The 19167-nt window shown below is 36.2% G+C and overlaps 1 protein-coding gene across 1 annotated transcript in view; it reads right to left on the reverse strand.

Annotated features, from left to right (window-relative positions):
- The window catches only part of slc35f1 (solute carrier family 35 member F1), a 207041-nt gene extending 196916 nt beyond the window's left edge, over positions 1–10125 (reverse strand). Inside the window, exon 1 of the mRNA XM_087298906.1 lies at positions 9727–10125. Within this exon, the coding sequence (XP_087155032.1) occupies positions 9727–9839 (113 nt within the window). The 5' untranslated portion in view covers positions 9840–10125. The remainder of the gene's footprint in view (positions 1–9726) is intronic.
- Positions 10126–19167: the final 9042 nt, after the last annotated feature.

Consider the following 19167-nt stretch of genomic DNA (forward strand, 5'->3'; position numbering starts at 1 on the left):
TCATTTTACCCATGAGGTGAGGATGAAAATCGGCTTTATGCTGAAGGTAATGGAGGCTCTTTCAATGCTGCTCCTGAAATGTCATGGGGAATTCTAGGTGTTGCATACATCTCATTATTATGTCACATTGTTTTTGCAACCCTGTTCACACTGGGGATGGGGAAAAGCAGTGTAATATATAAGTCATACATATCATTTACTTAAGTACAAATATAGAGATCAAAGAATTATGTCAACAATAATAAGACCTGGATATGTTTACATGATGTGGATAATATGGATTGTTAATGAGTCTACATCGTTTATCTACTTCACACAACCTCAAACACAGGTGGTGCTCTCTCTATTCTCAGCATCTGTTGTATATACACAACAGCATATGTTGCGTTTTAATAGACAAATTAGCTTTTAAGGTTTTACAGATGCTAAGATGCTATTACAGTGTAGCTAAGTGGCTGATAGGCAGTTATTGGAAGTACACGGCTTCGCTAGGTGGTTGCTAGGGTGTTCGATATAGTTTACAGGATGTTGTTAGATGGTTACTATGTTCTGTGAAATTATGTAAGTGTTGTTGTTGATAGGGTTGCTAGTGTGTTTAAGGTGATGAATATTATGTTGTTAGATGTTTATTGGTTTTTTTCTCTGCTGAAAAAAACTGCTTAAACCAGCCTGGGCTGGTTGGCTGGATTTAGCTGGTCAAGCAGCCTGGTTTTATGGCCCGTTTCCACTCACTTGTACAGTACGGTACGGTATGGGTCACCTTTATCAGGCTTGCATTTCCACTGCCTAAAGGGTACCAAGGGTACCTATTTGACGGGCGTGGTGTACGACAGTAAGTTTCAGTCAACGTTGAGTAAATGAGGAAATCTTGCTCAAAATAAAGCTGTATGGGTCATTCACATATCATACAAGAAGCACTTCTCACAAAACAGATGCTTTATACGCATAAATACTGGTGTATAAATGTTCGTAACTAACCTTCTATGAACATGATTTGATTATAACTGCAGATCAATGACAGTGCAAAATAGCCTACTGTAACATCTGAGATTATATAAAATTAACAAATAAATGAACATATATAAACACATACACACCCTTACAGTCTCCGATATGTTACCAATTACAGAAAAACTACACACAGCATACATTTAGTCCTTATTTGGGTTCAAAAACAACACGCAACATAGCCCACAGTCAGTGTAAACCTCTCATCTGTATCTGTAATCTTCTCCAGCACATGTAACCTCAGTTAGAAAGTAATTCCGTCATTCTGAGTTCATAATAGTCCAAAAGGCGATGATAAACATGGCAGTTTGTTCATGATACAGGCTGCCGAAACAGTTTGCTTGTGTGTTTTCCCGGCGTCTCCTTTGTTTTTTTGCACTTCCTTCCCGTGTTTGTCAATTTCTGAAAGGATCAGATGTCAGAAGCACTTCAATTATCACGCGCATGTTATTATCATCAGCTCAAGAAGTTTGTTATTTCAAATATAGACGCGATCGCGAGCTCCCTGGAGAAAGTGAAACCGCTCACACTTTTAGATGGCCTTGTAAAACAAAAAAGGACACGTCAGATTTTGTTCACCTTGCCTTTGTGGCTGTTCATCAAGACAACAACAAGGTTTGTTTGAGCTTGGGTCATCCATGGCTCGCTATTATATGCATAAAGTATTACGATGTATTGTCTCGGCTGTGTTTTTAAAACATGGCGGTTCCTTTGTTTTCATTCTGGCTAGCTCCACGAGCGAGTGCCGTTTCTCTGTAAACCAATAGCGTTCAGCTTTGCGTCTAGCTCTGCCTTTTGGTACCCTTTTGTCGTGCTTAGGTACCTTTTGCAAAGGGTTACCAAAAAGTGGTACAGTACGGTTCGCTTTAAGGTACCTTTTGACTGCGGAAACGGACATAAAAGCGTACCAAACCAAACTGTACTGCACTACTCAGTGGAAACGGGCCATTAGAGGGGTTTTGGCATTTAGAGGGGTTTGGCCATTTCCAGCCAGGTCTTAGAGGGTCAAGCTGGGAGATGACCAGCTAAAACCAGCTGTACCAGCCTAGCCAGGCTGGGAATCCAGGCAAAACAAGCTATGTTTAACTTAAACCAGGCAGGTCAAGCTGGTTTTAGCTGGTCATTGTCCAGCCTGACCAGCTAAGACAAGGCTGCGAATGGCCACCTTTTAAACCTGTTATTAAACAGAGGTAATTGACAAATACTTTTAGATGGCCGCTTCTATGCTTGCTTATCTAAAAGTATTAGTCAATTATCTTTGTTTAATAATCAAGACAAATAAGAGTGTGACCATGAGGGACACCACCGGCCGAGGCGATTCCTCTGAGCGACATGAGCATCCGAATGAACAAATGTAATAAATACGAGTAAAGTCAAAAGGTTCAAACAATTATATAATTAATATAGAATTATATATTGATATAATCTTCTTAGTCTCATTAGATGTACACCCTTGAGTTAAAGGCAAACTGAAACAACATTGTGCACTGAAAAGGCCAAGCACGCAGTGAACGTTCATTCAAAAGTGGACACCTCCATGGGGCCAACTGGGTGGACCTTACAAACTACACAACTAAGTGTATAAGTGCATAATGTGTGAGTGCATAGTGTGTAGTGCTTCATTTGGGATGCAACCAGTGTGTTGCTGTTGCTAGGGGTTACTAATTCATTCTGCGTGGTTAATAAGTTATTGCTGGGATGTTCAAGGTCAGTAATAAGACATTGATTAATGTGATTCCTGGCTTGTAATCTGCTGATAATCATATTGAAATACTGAAGATTTCTGCTAGTGCAGATTTCTGTGTGGGCCTGGACTTTTGCGAGTGCCAGTAAAAACATTAATTCCTATACAGTGGCATCCCACTGGTTAAAAGATTGCCCAGTAAGAACAGGCCTCACTTTCAGCCGGAGAGCAGATTCTACTTTTGGCAGGTTCACAATGGGCACAGAAGCACCCAGCGTGCAACCCGATCTGCCCCTGCACAGATTCCACCTCCTGGGATATTGTTCTGGGAGATAAAGGCAAGTGGTGGGGATAAAAAGGACCAGCAGATGGCAAAGAGAGAGAAAGAGTGGGCAGCCTGACTCATCTGACCTAGGACTACCAGCTGTCATCCTCTCTGCATAACCACACACACACACAACTGGAGATGCTGAACACTGAGGATACCCTTACACACACAGACAAACAATTACTAAACAAACAACTTGAACAAGTCAGAGGAAAACAATGAAACATTTAAAGGTTAATTAATGAGGTCAAGTACAAATGCCTCAATATTTATAAAATAGTAGGAGAAAATAGATAATGTGCTGTATTAATGTATGTACAGAAGACAGTCAATAAAATGTCATTTACTCTCAAATACTCATTAATTGTCGTTTTAAATTTTCATATTTTGCCAAAATTCATCAGCAAGCCGTTTTTATCCTTCAAAATGTAATATATATTAACATGAATACATCTTTTATATATTGTAATAGTATATCTCAGAATAAATATGTTGTTAAATAAATACATCTGTTACAATGAATGAATTCTGTCTGGTTCTCGAATCTGATTGGCTGATAGCCATGTGCTATTCTGCAATAACAGCACTCAGTACACCCCTCTCACCCTTCTGTATTACTCCACCCACGGAGTGACAGCTGATCAAAAAACTCACTACATTCACTACACTAAACAATCACTACACTACATTATTAACTATAAGCTACTATAGTAACTATATAGTATATAGTAATGACTATTTTTCTCTTCAGTTGGATATGGATAAAATATGGTAATTCTTATGGTTTAATAAAAATAAATAGATTTTTGGAAATCACCAGGCGACCCCCCTTCATTGTCCCGCGACCCCTTGGGGGGTCCCGACCCCCACTTTGAGAACCACAGGTTTAGACTGCAACTGAGCAGTTTATTTATAAGAAAAGTGCCTATTTGAAATGTATATAATTTTGGGTAATCAGCGCATTTGTGGCCATCAGTCTGTCATACTGAGCATAGCAAAGACAGATGTGCCACAAGATGGCGACCCCATAATAAGTCCTAAGGGGAGAAAAACTCAGCGTTTTCTTTTTGCATTTCAAATTGCAAATATATATATATACATATATATATACATATATATACATATATATATACATATATACATAGTATGTATTACATACATACATACATACATACATACATAGACATACAGACATACATACACATATATATATATATATATATATATATATATATATATATATTAGGGATGTAACGGTATCAGAATTTCACGGTACGGTAATACCTCGGTATGAATGTCACGGTACGGTATTTATTGAATCATTTACAGGAAAAAACAAAACTTATGAAAATACTCCAAAAAAGTGCCAAAAGTGTCAATGACATACAAATTAGTCATCTATCTGTAAGCTTTGAAACAGGAACTTCAATTTTAATAACAAAAAAATATTAAACCATGTAAAAAATTAAGTTTCAATTTAGTAGTGTTGAAAACTCATCACATTCAACATTTAATCACTCACTCACTTAGATAGAGGAAAATTATCATATAAATATAATCTGGTAAAAGCTGGTATCTCTGGGTATTTACAATGTCCCCTGCAACAGAAAAAAACCCTCTCATTTGGGACTGAGGTTTCTGGGACAAGAGAGATATGACTTGGCCCAGGTTGACAGCAGTGGGTAACGTTGTGCATTGTCTTTCCCCCACTTGAGAGGACAAACCATGAGTGAGATAGAGATCTCATGTCTGCATCAATCTGAACAGTGTGCTGTGTTTCTGCAGTCCCCATGACTGATTATTAGTCGTATTCCCCAACTTGCAGGCACGTGCACACACAGTGCTCAACCTGTGCAGTGCACATGCCCTTTTTAGTCTTGGATAGAAAGTTCCCTTCCAAAATGATCAAAAGTGCCCCCGCGACGCAACATACCCTCCGTCCCCGCTTTATAGTACGCGCGCGTCAACACCGCTATTCAGTACACGCGCGGCGACAACACCCGCTTTAGGGTTTTCCAGCTCTTTTTGATCCCCGCTTCTAGCAGCACACTCCATTTCCGCATTACTGGATCTGTAGCGACAACAGACCGCAAGGGATTATGGCCAAGCCTGGGCTGATGGGAATTGTAGTTTCCGGTACCTCCCGTTCACTTCATTCGCCTGAGCAAATTTTCTCAGAAGAACTATAGTTTTACCGAGTCATGCAACTTCGGTAATATCGAAAAAAAATAATATTGCGCTATGACGGTATTTACAATACCGTTACATCCCTAATATATATATATATAAAACTTTATTCTATTTTACTAAAATGGTCAACAGTTATTTTCAAAACAAGAATATTCAGCAATATTTTAACATTCTATACTAATATAATTATATTATTTTTAAAAATGTATCCGTTTTTATTAGAATGCTTAATTTCCAGCATTGACTACCATCCTAAGTAACCTTGCATTTGGCCACCTCATGGCAGATTTTCAATCTTGAGTTGCTAAGATCACACATATATTGGGCCAAATTGTAATTTCAAGTGCACAACAGGTTGTCTGTGGCCACAGCACTGGAATGAGTGTTGCAGATCTAGAGAATCCTTCAGGCGCCGCAGAGCTCTGCTGATTGATGGACACTCACAACACAAGACGAAAGAGCCAAAGTGTGCATTTCTCCTCAAGACCTTTCAGTCACAGTGATGAAGTGAATCCTGACTTCCACAGAAAGACCATTTGTAATGCTCACTGCAAGCAGCCAGGCATTGACCAACATCTGAAGGATGCGTTGTACAGAATCTGACATGAAAGCATTCATATTCCCAAATAACTGTGCTTCTAGTATTTTTTTTTAAATGCTCACTGCTCATGAACATGGAACATTGAGTACGTTTACATGGGCATTGATAATCCAATTTAAATATGATTAAGGCAATACTCTGATTAAGAGTCTACCATGTAAACAGCGATTTGTGATTCATTTAATCCGATTAAGGTCGAACTAAACAAAAATGGAATTAAGATGTGGAGTTTTCCTATTTCAGTCGCATTATTGAAGTGCAGTACAGACATGTAAACACCGCAAGCAAACTATTACAGTTTTGTCAGACTTTTCGCTGCATATTTTACGACAGGACGCACATACAACAGTTTTCAGACATTTTATGACCAACAAATGTGAATAAGGCAACACAAATACATTCAATGTCATCACATAAATCACATTAAAAGGTCACTTAACCCTATTCATGCTTAAAAGGGGATATTCATCATTTGCTCACCCTTGTCACAAAAATGTTTGAGTCCCCACCTTCTGGTGAACGCAAAAGAAGATATTTTGAAAAAGGTTGAACACAGCCTATTCACTTCCATATTACATACTATGGTTTTCAATAGCTACCAGTTTAACATTCTTCAAAATATCTTCTTCTTTATTTTTAACAGAAAAAAAAAGTATCTGAAACAGGTTAGTGACATGTTAAAGATGAGAGTAATTAAGGAATGTTTGGAAGGAACCATGCCATTAATAAATGTGACAAGCTGATTTCTGCCAGGATGCAACAGCAAATCCAAACGAATCCATGTTAATTTCTCAAACGTGTCGCAAGAAACTGTTGTAGAGAATCTGACATGTAAGCATCATCGTAATATCACTACACATAAATCACTACACAGCTAGTAAATAATCCAAACTCACTCACTCCTCATGAACACAAATCAGAACTCAGAAATCAGTCAGATGACAACCCAAAACTCTTACAATACAACATTTATTAAACGATCAGGAGTCTAGAACAGAACGAAACAATGCAGTGAATGCAATGAATTCGGTCATCATTTTCTCACGCTTCACTTGTCACAAACCTGTTTGAGTTTTGTCCTTCTGTTGAAGGCAAAAGAAGATATTTTGAAAAATGTAGAACACAGGTGCCGATTCACTTCTATATTTCTTACTATGGTTTTCAATAGTTACCTGTTTAAAATAATCTTCAAAATATCTTCTTTTTTAAGTTTAACAGAAAAAAAAAGAATCTCAAACCGGTTTGTGACAAGTTAAAGAGGAGAGTAAATGAGGACAGTTTGGAGGGAACCCTCCCTTTAATAAATGTGACAAGCTGATTTCTGCTAGGATGCAACAGCAAATCCAAATGCATCCATAATAATTTATCTAACCTGTAAATCACTACACAACTATTAATGATACCAAACCCACTCACTCCGCATGAACACAAATCAGAACTCAGAAATCAGTCAAATGACAACCCAAAACTCTTACAATACAACATTTATTAAACGATCAAGAGTCTAGAACAGAACGAAACAATGCAGTGAATGCAATGAATTCGGTCATCATTTTCTCACGCTTCACTTGTCACAAACCTGTTTGAGTTTCGTCCTTCTGTTGAAGGCAAAAGAAGATATTTTGAAAAGAGGTGCTGATTCACTTCCATATTTCTTACTATGGTTGTCAATAGCTACCAGTTTAAAATAATCTGCAAAATATCTTCTTTTTTAAGTTTAACAGAAAAAAAAAAGAATCTCAAACAGGTTTGTGACAAGTTAAAGAGGAGAGTAAATGAGGACAGTTTGGAGGGAACCATCCCTTTAATAAATGTGACAAGCTGATTTCTGCTAGGATGCAACAGCAAATCCAAATGCATCCATAATAATTTATCTAACCTGTAAATCACTACACAACTATTAATGATACCAAACCCACTCACTCCGCATGAACACAAATCAAAACTCAGAAATCAGACTGATGACAACCCAAAACCATACAAGATTTATCAAACGATCAGGAGTCTAGTACAGAACAAAGCAACACAGAAAGTTTAATTAAAGGGACAGTTCACCCAAAAATCTAAATTTGGTCAACATTTACTCACACTTCACTTGTCACAAACCTGTTTGAATTTCCTTCTTCTGTTGAAGGCAAAAGAAGATATTTTGAAAAATGTTGAACACAGGTGCCTATTCACTTCCATATTTCCTACTATGGTTGTCAATAGCTACCTGTTTAAATCATTCTTCAAAATATCTTCTTTTGTGATCAACAGAAAAAAAGAATCTCAAAAAGGTTTGTGACATGTTAAAGATGAGAGTAAATGAGGACAGTTTGGAGGGAACCATCCCTTTAATAAAAGTGACAAGCTGATTTCTGCCAGGATTCAACAGCAAATCCAAATGCATCCATAATAATTTCTCTAACCTGTTGCAAGAAATTGTTGTAGAGAATCTCACATGAAAGCAGCATTAATATATTTTCAGAATCACTACACAACTAGTAAATAAACCAAACCCACTCACTTCTCAAGCACAAATTAGAACCCAGAAATCAGTCAGATGACAACCCAAAACCATGCAAGATTTATTGATCAGGAGTCTAGTACAGAACAAAACAACACAGAAAGTTGTTGAAGAAATCAACTATTCGGTTTATTTCAACTATTCAGATTTGTCAAAGAAATCTAAATTTGGTCATCATTTACTCACACTTCACTTGTCACAAACCTGTTTAAGTTTCCTTCTTCTGTTGAATGCAAAAGAAGATATTTTGAAAAATACTGAAGACAGGTGCCGATTCACTTCCATATTTCCTACTATGGTTGTCAATAGCTACCTGTTTAAAACATTCTTCAAAATATCTTCTTTTTCAAGTTCAACAAAAAAAAAAAGAATCTCAAACCAGTTTGTGACAAGTTAAAGATGAGAGTAAATGAGAACAGAATTTTTATTTTGGGGAACCATCCCTTTTAATAAATGTGACAAGCTGATTTCTGCTAGAATGCAACAGCAAATCCAAATGCATCCATGTTAATTTCTCTAACCTGTTGCAAGAAATTACTGTAGAAAATCTGACGTGAAAGCATTAATAACAATATGCATAATAAATCATTAGGCAACTAGTAAATAAACCAAACCCACTCACTCCTCATGAACACTAATCAGAACTCAGAAATCAGTCAGATGACAACCCAAAAATCATACAAGATTTATCAAACGATCAGGAGTCTAGTACAGAAACAATGCTGAAAGTTTGATGAAAGGGACAGTTCACCCAAAAAATCCAAATTCGGTCATCATTTACTCACGCTTCACTTGTCACAAACCCGTTTTGTCCTTCTGTTGACGGCAAAAGAAGATAATTTGAAAAATGTTGAACACAGGTTCACTTCCATATTTCCTACAATGGTTTTCAATAGCTACCGGTTTAAAACATTCTTCAAAATATCTTCTTTTGTTTCTAACAGATTAAACTCATAAAGGTTTGAAAGCGCTTCATGTTGAGTAAGCAGTGAGTAAATATTCAGTTCTGAGTAACTATCCCTTTAATAAATGTGCACAACATGAGAAAATTGAATAGATTTCTGCTAGGATGCGACACAGTAAATTTAGCACAGAGTTAAATGAAACAATTCTAATAATAGTAAAAACAAAACATTTAAATAAAGCAGGACTTACATCGACTCTCCATACTTGATCTCAATCCAAAATCATTTTATCGTCTAGATTAAATAAAAAATAGCTTAATAAAATACAAAAAATAAACGTAGCGAGATTTAATAAACGCATAATTCACCCAGATAGGAACATCCCCTCAGGGTTTTCTCACACTCAAAAGGTCTATTCAGATCATTAACGAATAAATGTGCACAGCATGACAAAGTTGAACTGTTTCAGCTAAACATGCAACAGCAAACACTTCGACATACCTGTTTAAGACTTTCTTCATCCTCTGATAAAGCGATGGAGTCGAAGCGCCGACGCTTTCTGGAGGAAGGGTCTCAATAGTGGTGACAACATGGTTCTGGTGCTCGGGCATCATCTCTAAAGCTGAAAACTAAAGCGATCGATCAGTAAAAGCGCTGCTCATTCCTAAGGCTTTGGTTATTCCGGGCAGCTCCAGCTCTCCATGCCGCAGGTGAGGATATAAACAGGTGGATGGATGAATGGCTGGATGTATCTCCGGTCAGTGGTGGAGGGAGATGCTGGAGGATCCTATAAGTCGCTGGACGACACTGTTATTATGATCCTTGTCCTCTGTTTGTTTTCTGAGCAGATGTTCGCGGGGGTTTCGGTGCGCATTTTCTGGACGCCAGAGCAGGACTGCCGTGATTATTGGGGAGGCGGTGCGTTTTTAGGGTGAAGAGGAGAGTTTGGCCGCTGGAGGTCGCTGTTTTACACTGACGCGCTTCTGAGAAAGAGATTGGATAAAATGCTGGAATAAAATAATAAATGTTGCGAGATTTATTAAATGGACAATTTATATGAACACTATGAACATTTCTTCTCCGTTTTCTCACTATCAAGTGGTCTAAATGTTTATATATAAAAGCTGATATACCTACTCAAGAATGTTATAAACCAGCAGCTTATACAAAAATAGCTTACAATGGAAGTCAGTTGTTGTTATTTATTTCATCATTCTTTAAACTGTCTTCTTTTGTGTTCAGAGGAAAAAACTCTAGGTTTGGAAATAGATAAGGACATATTTAAAGGCCCCCCTTAAATGTAAAATTTCTAAACTAAATGCTGGAATAAAAGGATAGTTCATGCAAAAACATTCTCCCCTTTTACTCACACTGAAGTGGTCTAAACTTTAATAAATTAGAAGATATATAAAGTGGAAAATACTGTGGAAGTCATGTGTTGTTTATTCCAACATTCTTCAAGTTGTCTTCTTTTGTGTTTAACAGAATAAAGTAACTCAGTCAGGTTTGGAACAAGTGGAGGATGAGTGAATATTTAAAGTAAACCTTTAAATGTAAAATTACTATAATAAAAGCTAGAATAAATGTATAGTTCAGCCAAAAATGAAAAAATCCTCACCATTTACTAAAACTCAAGTGGTCTAAACTTTTATAAATTATATTAAACACAAAGGAAGATATGCTGAAGAATGCTGCCACTGACATCTAGGAAAAAATGTTTACTATGGAAATACAGTCTTCAAAATATCTTCTCTTGTGTTTAACAGAAGAAACTCTGACATGTTTGAAACAAGAATTAAAATATTCCAAACATAAAATATTTAAAGTATCCCTAGAAATGTAAAATTACTACAATAAAATATTCATTCATTCATTCATTTTCTTTTCAGCTTATTAATCTCCCATTATTAATCAGGGGTCGCCACAGCGGAATGAACTGCCAACTTATCCAGCACTAGTTTTTACGCAGCAGATGCCCTTCCAGCCACAACCCATCACTTGGAAACACCCACACACTCTCATTCACACACACACACTACGGACAATTTTAGCCTATCACCTATGTACCACATGTTTTTGGACTGTGGGGGAAACCGGAGCACCCGGTGGAAACCCACGCGAACATGGGGAGAACATGCAAACTCAACACAGAAACACCAACTGAACCAGCCGAGGCTCGAACCTTCTTGCTGTGAGGCAACAGCACTACCTACTGCGCCACCACGTCGCCTACAATAAAACATTGAGATATTTTATAAAGCAAAAACAAATGCAAGCACATTTAGGCTATATATACATATAAAAAGATCTCTATTCAATAAACAAACATGCCACTAAACAATTATTTAAAAATACATAAACATTTTCTACATACAAAATATAAATAATTTATTAAATATAAAATGTATTTATTCCATGGAATAAATACACTTAACAGCCACTTTATTAGGTACACCCTACTAGTACCAGGTTGGACCCGCTTTTGCCTTCAGAACTGCCTTAATACTTCATGGCATAGATTCAACAAGGTACTGGAAATATTCCTCAGAAATTGTGTTGATACAAGGCAGGATGGATTCATGCTTTCATGTAGTTGACACCAAATTCTGACCCCACCATCCAAATGTTGCAGCAGAAGTTGGAGACTCATCAGACCAGGCAACATTTTTCCAATCTTCTATTGTCCAGTTTTGGTGAACCTGTGTAAATTGTAGGCTCAGTTTCCTGTTTTTAGATGACAGGAGTGGCACCCGGTGTCGTCTTCTGCTGCTGTAGCCCATCTGCCTCAAAGTTGGATGTGTTATGCGTTCAGAGATGCTCTTCTGCATACCACACTTGTAATGAGTGGTTATTTGCCTTTCTATCAGCTGGAACCAGTCTGGCCATTCTCCTCTGACCTCTGGCGTCAACTGGCATTTGCGCCCACAGGGACCAGGCCATATCCTGAGCTGCTGCTGCGCTGATGGTCATGGGGAGTGGAGAACATGTGTCTGATTCCAGCAACGCTCCAGGGACAGACGAGTCTTCGCTGAGGCCATCTTCCAGCCTCCACCGCGGTGACTGAAGCTCTGTACAAGACTTTTGGCCAGCGGAGAAATTAAAATGGTCGTGTACAACTGAGTCTGGTTCTCTCTAGGTTTTTTTCTTCACTCCCATCAGGTGAAGTTTTTTTTCCCTCTCCGCTGTCGCCACTGGCTCACATGGTTCAGGATTGGTTAAGCTACGCATCGATGAATTTGCTCTTCAGTGTTTGAACTCTCAGTAATGATTAAATCACACTGAACTGAGCTAAACTGAACTGAACTGAACTTAAACACTAAAACCTGAACTACACTGTTCCAGTTACTATGACCATTTATGTGAAGCTGCTTTGACACAATCTACATTGTAAAAGCGCTATACAAATAAAGCTGAATTGAATTGAATTGAATTGAATTGAATTGAATTGAATTGAATTGAATTGAACTGCCGCTCACTGGACATTTTCTCTTTTTTACAGACCATTCTCTATAAACCCTAGAGATGGTTGTGCGTGAAAATCCAAGTAGATCAGCAGTTTCTGAAATACTCAGACCAGCCTGTCTGGCACCAACAACCATGCCATATTCAAAGTCACTTAAATCACCTTTCTTCCCCGTTGTGATGCTCGGTCTGAACTGCAGCAGGTCGTCCAGACCATCTCTACATGCCTTAATCTATTGAGTTGCTCTTATGTGATTGACTGATTAGAAATATGGCAATGAGCAGTTGGACAGGTGTACCTAATAAAGTGGCCGGTGAGTGCATATAAACATCTTTATTCAAATGTATTAATTTAATGTAAAAAAAAAATACATATTAATAAATAAATAAATATAAGCATATTTAAGAATAAAACGTTGAATGAAAAAGAAAAACAAGTAAAAAAAACAAGTAAATCAAGTATTTATTAAATGAGAAATATAATTAAATAAAAAACTGCTATTATAACAAATGTAAACAGATTCATTAAATATAAAAATTAGCACATTTCTAAATAATTGTGAGAATATTAAGTAAATATAAGCAATGCATTTTAAGAAATGTCAGCATTTTTTAAGTCTCATGTTAGCTCTTAACCGTCTCTTAAGTTTATATCCATGTATTTGACAGACGCTTTCATCCAAATCAACTCACAGTCAAGGTATATTTCATGTTATTGATGCAACATAAAAAACATCTGATCATACAGGCTCCAAAACTCTGATCATATTCTATAAGCAAAGCGACTTTATTCATATATTCAGTTTGACAAAACTCCCAGCGCACAGACAGAACTCAGAGATGATTGATCTGCGACAACACAAAGATTCTTTACAGAAAGAGAAAAACAAGGCACTTTCTGACAGATGCATTCAAAATGATCACACCTATATGTATATGCTGTTCTGTGCAGTTTTGTAAGCTTTGAGTTGACAATCCTCACCGACAGCCGTTGTGAAATTATTAATTCTATAGAACCATTCTGTAAATGAAAATGAAGTGAAATCTAAAAGTTGCAAAGTTACAGCTACCTACGCTGTTAACAATCCCTTGTAGAAACTACTTTCTGGCAGCAGTTCGCCAATAACTTACTGTAAATCAATTACAACAAAATACTGTATTTACATTTACAGAACCATATACCTTGCTGTTTATGTATTTACAGAATTATATATATATATATATATAATTATATATATATATATATATATATATATATATATATATATATATATATATATATATATATATATATATATATATATATATATATATATATATTTACTGTAAAATATGCAACACTACAATGCAACTTTATATAAAGTAACAAACTGGATAAGGGTACAGTAAAATGGTAACAGTAACAAACTAGCAGTAAGTATAATTTATACTTTAAACCTTCATTTAAAATATTATATATTTTTTAATATCTAAAATATTTTTTTTATATCTAAAAACGTTTTATAATAAAGAATTATTTAGGGTGTATATTATTTAGAATTGTTTAATATGAAAAATTTCGTATTCGATTTGTGTATTTTCTTCTTTTTTTTTACTAAACCACAGATGATTAGAAATTGATTGTTTTTTATTGAATTTTTTATATAGCGCAAACAAATGGTGTAATAAATGACAAAATAATACATGTAAACATAAAGAGTATTTATAAAATTTAACCTCCACACTGTAAAAATGTAATGACAAAAAGTCCAGACAACTAATATTTTATGTTGATTTAACAAATTTAATAGGTTAATCAAGTTTTAATTAACTTTAGTAAATTAATATTAATAAAAGTTTTAATAAAAGTTTTTTAACTCAATATTTTAAGTCAGTTTGATTGATGTAAGTTGAGATAACTATAAAAGTGAATTTGATTCAACTAAATAATTGAAGGCAGCAAGACTTATTAATATAATCATAAGTAAACACTGCAATAAGTAAATGCAACCACACAAGGGTGCTAAAAAAATAAAGTGAATAAGTGAACAAACAACAATCAAATACAAAATATAAATAATTGAATGTAAATATAAGGGGAAAAAATGTATATAGTTTTGTGTATTTTCGTTTAACAAAGAACTAAACAACAGATGTTTATTACACTGTAAAAAAATCCTGGTTGCCCTACATTTTTAAGCTGAATCAAATTAACCTTATGAGTCCATTGAACTTATATTACGTAAACTAACTTAAAACAGCTTGCATAACTTATATATTTAAGTTAGAACATGATTAACTTTGTTTAATAGGTTACAACGACTTAAATGGCTGTCAGGACTAATTGATCATACAAATTTTAACAGTAATAAAATGTATATATAGACAAAATGCTTATTTAACAAGCAAATAAAAGAAAAAATATGTATAAACATAAATATTGAAGTATTTATAAAATGTTACCTCTACATTTTAAATGCAAAATTAAGCATTGTAATAAAAAACAAGCAAATTTATTAATATAAAATCAGTATGTAAATAAATGTAAGAATATGTAGTAAATACAGCAATAATTAAATGTAAGCACAAAAATGTGCTAAATAAATATAAAGCAAATAATCGAACAAACTAACAAATGGTCAAGTAAAAAATATAAACGATTACATGTAAGTTTAAGAAAAACGTTTTATTTTCTATAGATTTTTCTATTTTCTTTTAAAACACTAAACAACAGATGTTTGTAAACTATTGCATTTATATATTAAAAGATTCATATTTAAAAAGTGTTTATATAACTAACAAATTACATAAGGAATGAAAAAAAACATTACATTTAAACATAAATATTAGAGTATTTATAAAGTGTAACCTCTACATCAGGGTTGTCCAAATTCGGTCCTGGGGGGCCGGTGTCCTGGAAAATTTATCTCCAACTTGCTTCAACACACCTGCCAGGAAGTTTCTAGTATATCCAAGCGCTTGGTTAGCTGGTTCAGGCATGTTTGATTAGGGTTGGAGCTAAACTCTCCAGGACACTGGCCCTCCAGGTCCGAGTTTGGACATACCTGCTTTACATCTTTTATTCATTAATTCAGTAATTCATTAATTCATTAATTCATTCATTCATTCATTCATTTTTCTTCAACTTGGTCTCTTAATTCATCTAGGATCACCACAGTGCAATAAACCGCCAACTTATCAAACATATGTTCTACACAGCGGATGCACTTCCAGCTGCAACCCAGTACTGGGAAACACCCATATACACTTACTTTCACACACACACACTCATACACTATGGCCAATTTAGTTATCCAATTCACCTTATGGTGCATGTCTTTGGACAGTAGAGGAAACCGAAGCACCAGAGGAAACCCTGGGTGAACACGGGGAGAACATGCAAACTCCATACAGAAATGCCAACTGGTGCTGCCGGTAATGGAAAAAAGAAACAAAGGGGGAAAAAAACAGACGCTCTGAATTGACTATAGCTCTATCTTCTCGCAGGTCTTGAATTGCATGACAAAAATGAGACTGAAAGCCCATCATCAGCACCATCACTACAATCAATACATGAATTCTCTTCACGTGAGGCTCGTCTCTGTATTTAATGCTTCCAGTCAGAAGTGCAGAAAAGTGAGTGTGTTTCTCCAGCTCTGCGTCTTCATCTGCCTGGATGATTTCACACATGCTTTGAATTGAAATCAGCCTCTACTTGCAGTAATGATAGATGGATGTGTTTAGCTGGAGAAAGTACTGTTTTCATACAGGCTCTGACCACCCGTCACCCTTCAGTTGTCATGGAAACCAGCAGGCAGCTTGTGTGAAACCACAGTACTGTATATACAGAGAGAGTATGTGTTTATTTCCTGAACAAGAGAGAGAGAGAGAGAGAGAGAGAGAGAGAGAGAGAGAGAGAGAGAGAGAGAGAGAGAGAGAGAGAGAGAGAGAGAGAGAGAGAGAGAGAGAGAGACTGGCTCAACTCAGTCACTTTACAGTACACGTTCCTCTGTGTGTTTTCCCATAGTACAACTCATAGATAGATAGATAGATAGATAGATAGATATAGATAGATAGATAGATAGATAGATAGATAGATAGATAGATAGATAGATAGATAGATAGATAGATAGATAGATAGATAGATAGATAGATAGATAGATAGATAGATAGATAGATAGATAGATAGATAGATAGATAGATAGATAGACGGACAGACGGACGGACGGACGGACGGACGGATAGATGGATAGACGGATGGATGGATGGATGGATGGATGGATGGATGGATGGACAGACGGACAGACAGACAGATAGATGAGGGACAAACTGAAAGACAGATAGACAGACAGACAGACAGACAGACAGACAGACAGACAGACAGACAGACAGATAGATAGATAGATAGATAGATAGATAGATAGATAGATAGATAGATAGATAGATAGATAGATAGATAGATAGATAGATAGATAGATAGATAGACGGATAGACGGATAGACGGATAGACGGATAGACGGATAGACGGATAGACGGATAGACAGATGGATAGATGGATAGACGGATAGACGGATAGACGGATAGACGGATAGACAGATAGACAGATAGACAGATAGACAGATAGATAGATAGATAGATAGATAGATAGATAGATAGATAGATAGATAGATAGATAGATAGATAGATCTGAGGTCGCCACAGCGGAATGAACCGCCAAATTATCCAACATATGGTTTAAGCAGCGGATGCCCTTCTATCTGCAACCCATCACTGGGAAACACCCATCCACTCTCATTCACACACATACACTATGGACAATTTTAGCTTACCCATTTCAGCTATAGTGCATGTCTTTGGACTGTGTGAGAAACTGGAGCACCCGGAGGAAACCCACGCGAACACGTACATGCAAACTCCAGACAGAAATGCCAACTGACCTAGCAGAGGCTCGATCCATTGACCTTCTTGCTATAAGGCAACATCGTTACCCACTGCGCCACCGCGCCACCCTATATATATATATATATATATATATATATATATATATATATAAATATATATATATATATACATATATATATATATATATATATATATATGTATATATATATATATATATATATATATATATATATATAGAGAGAGAGAGAGAGAGAGAGAGAGAGAGAGAGAGAGAGAGAGTTGAAAACACTACAGTAACTACTAGTTGAGTATAGTATTTTGTTATGTGGTTGATACCCTGTTAGGGATTTTTGTAAATGACACAGTATTTAACGGTAATAAAAACAGTATTTTACTGTAGGACAGATATGCAGTTACTTAATGTTAAGTGTACTATAGTCCTACTTTCTGGCAAAAATGCTTCTTTGCTAACAGACGTCTGTGTAGTCTTCATAGGCCTAGACTAAACACAGCCAATTATCTCAGCTCATTGATTTCTTTACCGAAACACTATTGGCTCCAGAAGCCCATTATACATGTCATTCAGTCTGATGCACAAAGCAGCCTTCATCTTTATAACTTCTGCTGAGGCCTGCAACTGGAACACGACAAACACTCCATTACAAGAACACGACCTGACAAACTCAGCGCTATAAATAGGCACAAATTCAAATCAATAAAACGAGGGACCGGCGGGCAGAGCTCATAAAAGCGGGTCCTTGAGTGGATTTATGCGTCCGCTAATGCATCCCGACTGTTGTTCATTCCTTGAAACAGCCTAATGATAATTTAGACTTTGGCTAATCCACGACGAGACGTTATTGTTGTAGGCAGCTCTGAATTATTCTTTCTCAGCACCTCCGCTGAATGCGATCAATTGATTTGTTTTCTGTTCAAGGTGTTGCAATATTTATGTTATTAGCCGCGGGAGGGCGAATCACCTCAAGCCGCGGTCGATTGACTGACTGCAGGTCCACACAGACTTCTGCTTCATCTGGAACAACAATAATAAAACAAGAACAAAGGATTTTTACCAATAAGCTCCTCATACATCCATACAGCACACACAAAGGTCAGTATGACAGGCACAGATAAGATCCTAATCCGCTAACAATAAAGTGTGTGTGTCATAATGCTCAGCAAAACATTGTTTGTTGTTTACTCAATTCGACATTTTGTCTCCTTTTTAACTTTAGTAAAACAATAAAGACTCATTTTGGATATTGAAGTTCTTTGCTCAGCCCTAAAAGTGTTTCCATCAAAAATCATTTAGCTACAAGAAATAGTTGGTGGTTCATTCTGCTGTGGCAACCCCTGAAAATATGGAACTTAGCTGAATAAAAATGAATGAAAACAGGCTACCATTTTAGCCTTACATTCATTGTGTTAAAGGCTGCTTTTTTGCAATCATTTGTGAAATTGTCTACACATTGAAGAAGATTTTTTGTAAATTACACAGTATTTAACTGTAATATGAGCTGGCTTTACTGTAGTACAGATATGCAATGTGTTACTGTATTTAAAAATTGCGCTGTGAAAATTACTGTATATTTTACATTC

Source organism: Danio rerio, chromosome 20 (genome assembly GCF_052040795.2).
Source record: "Danio rerio strain M-AB ecotype USA chromosome 20, GRCz13ab, whole genome shotgun sequence".
Lineage (NCBI taxonomy): Eukaryota > Metazoa > Chordata > Actinopteri > Cypriniformes > Danionidae > Danio > Danio rerio.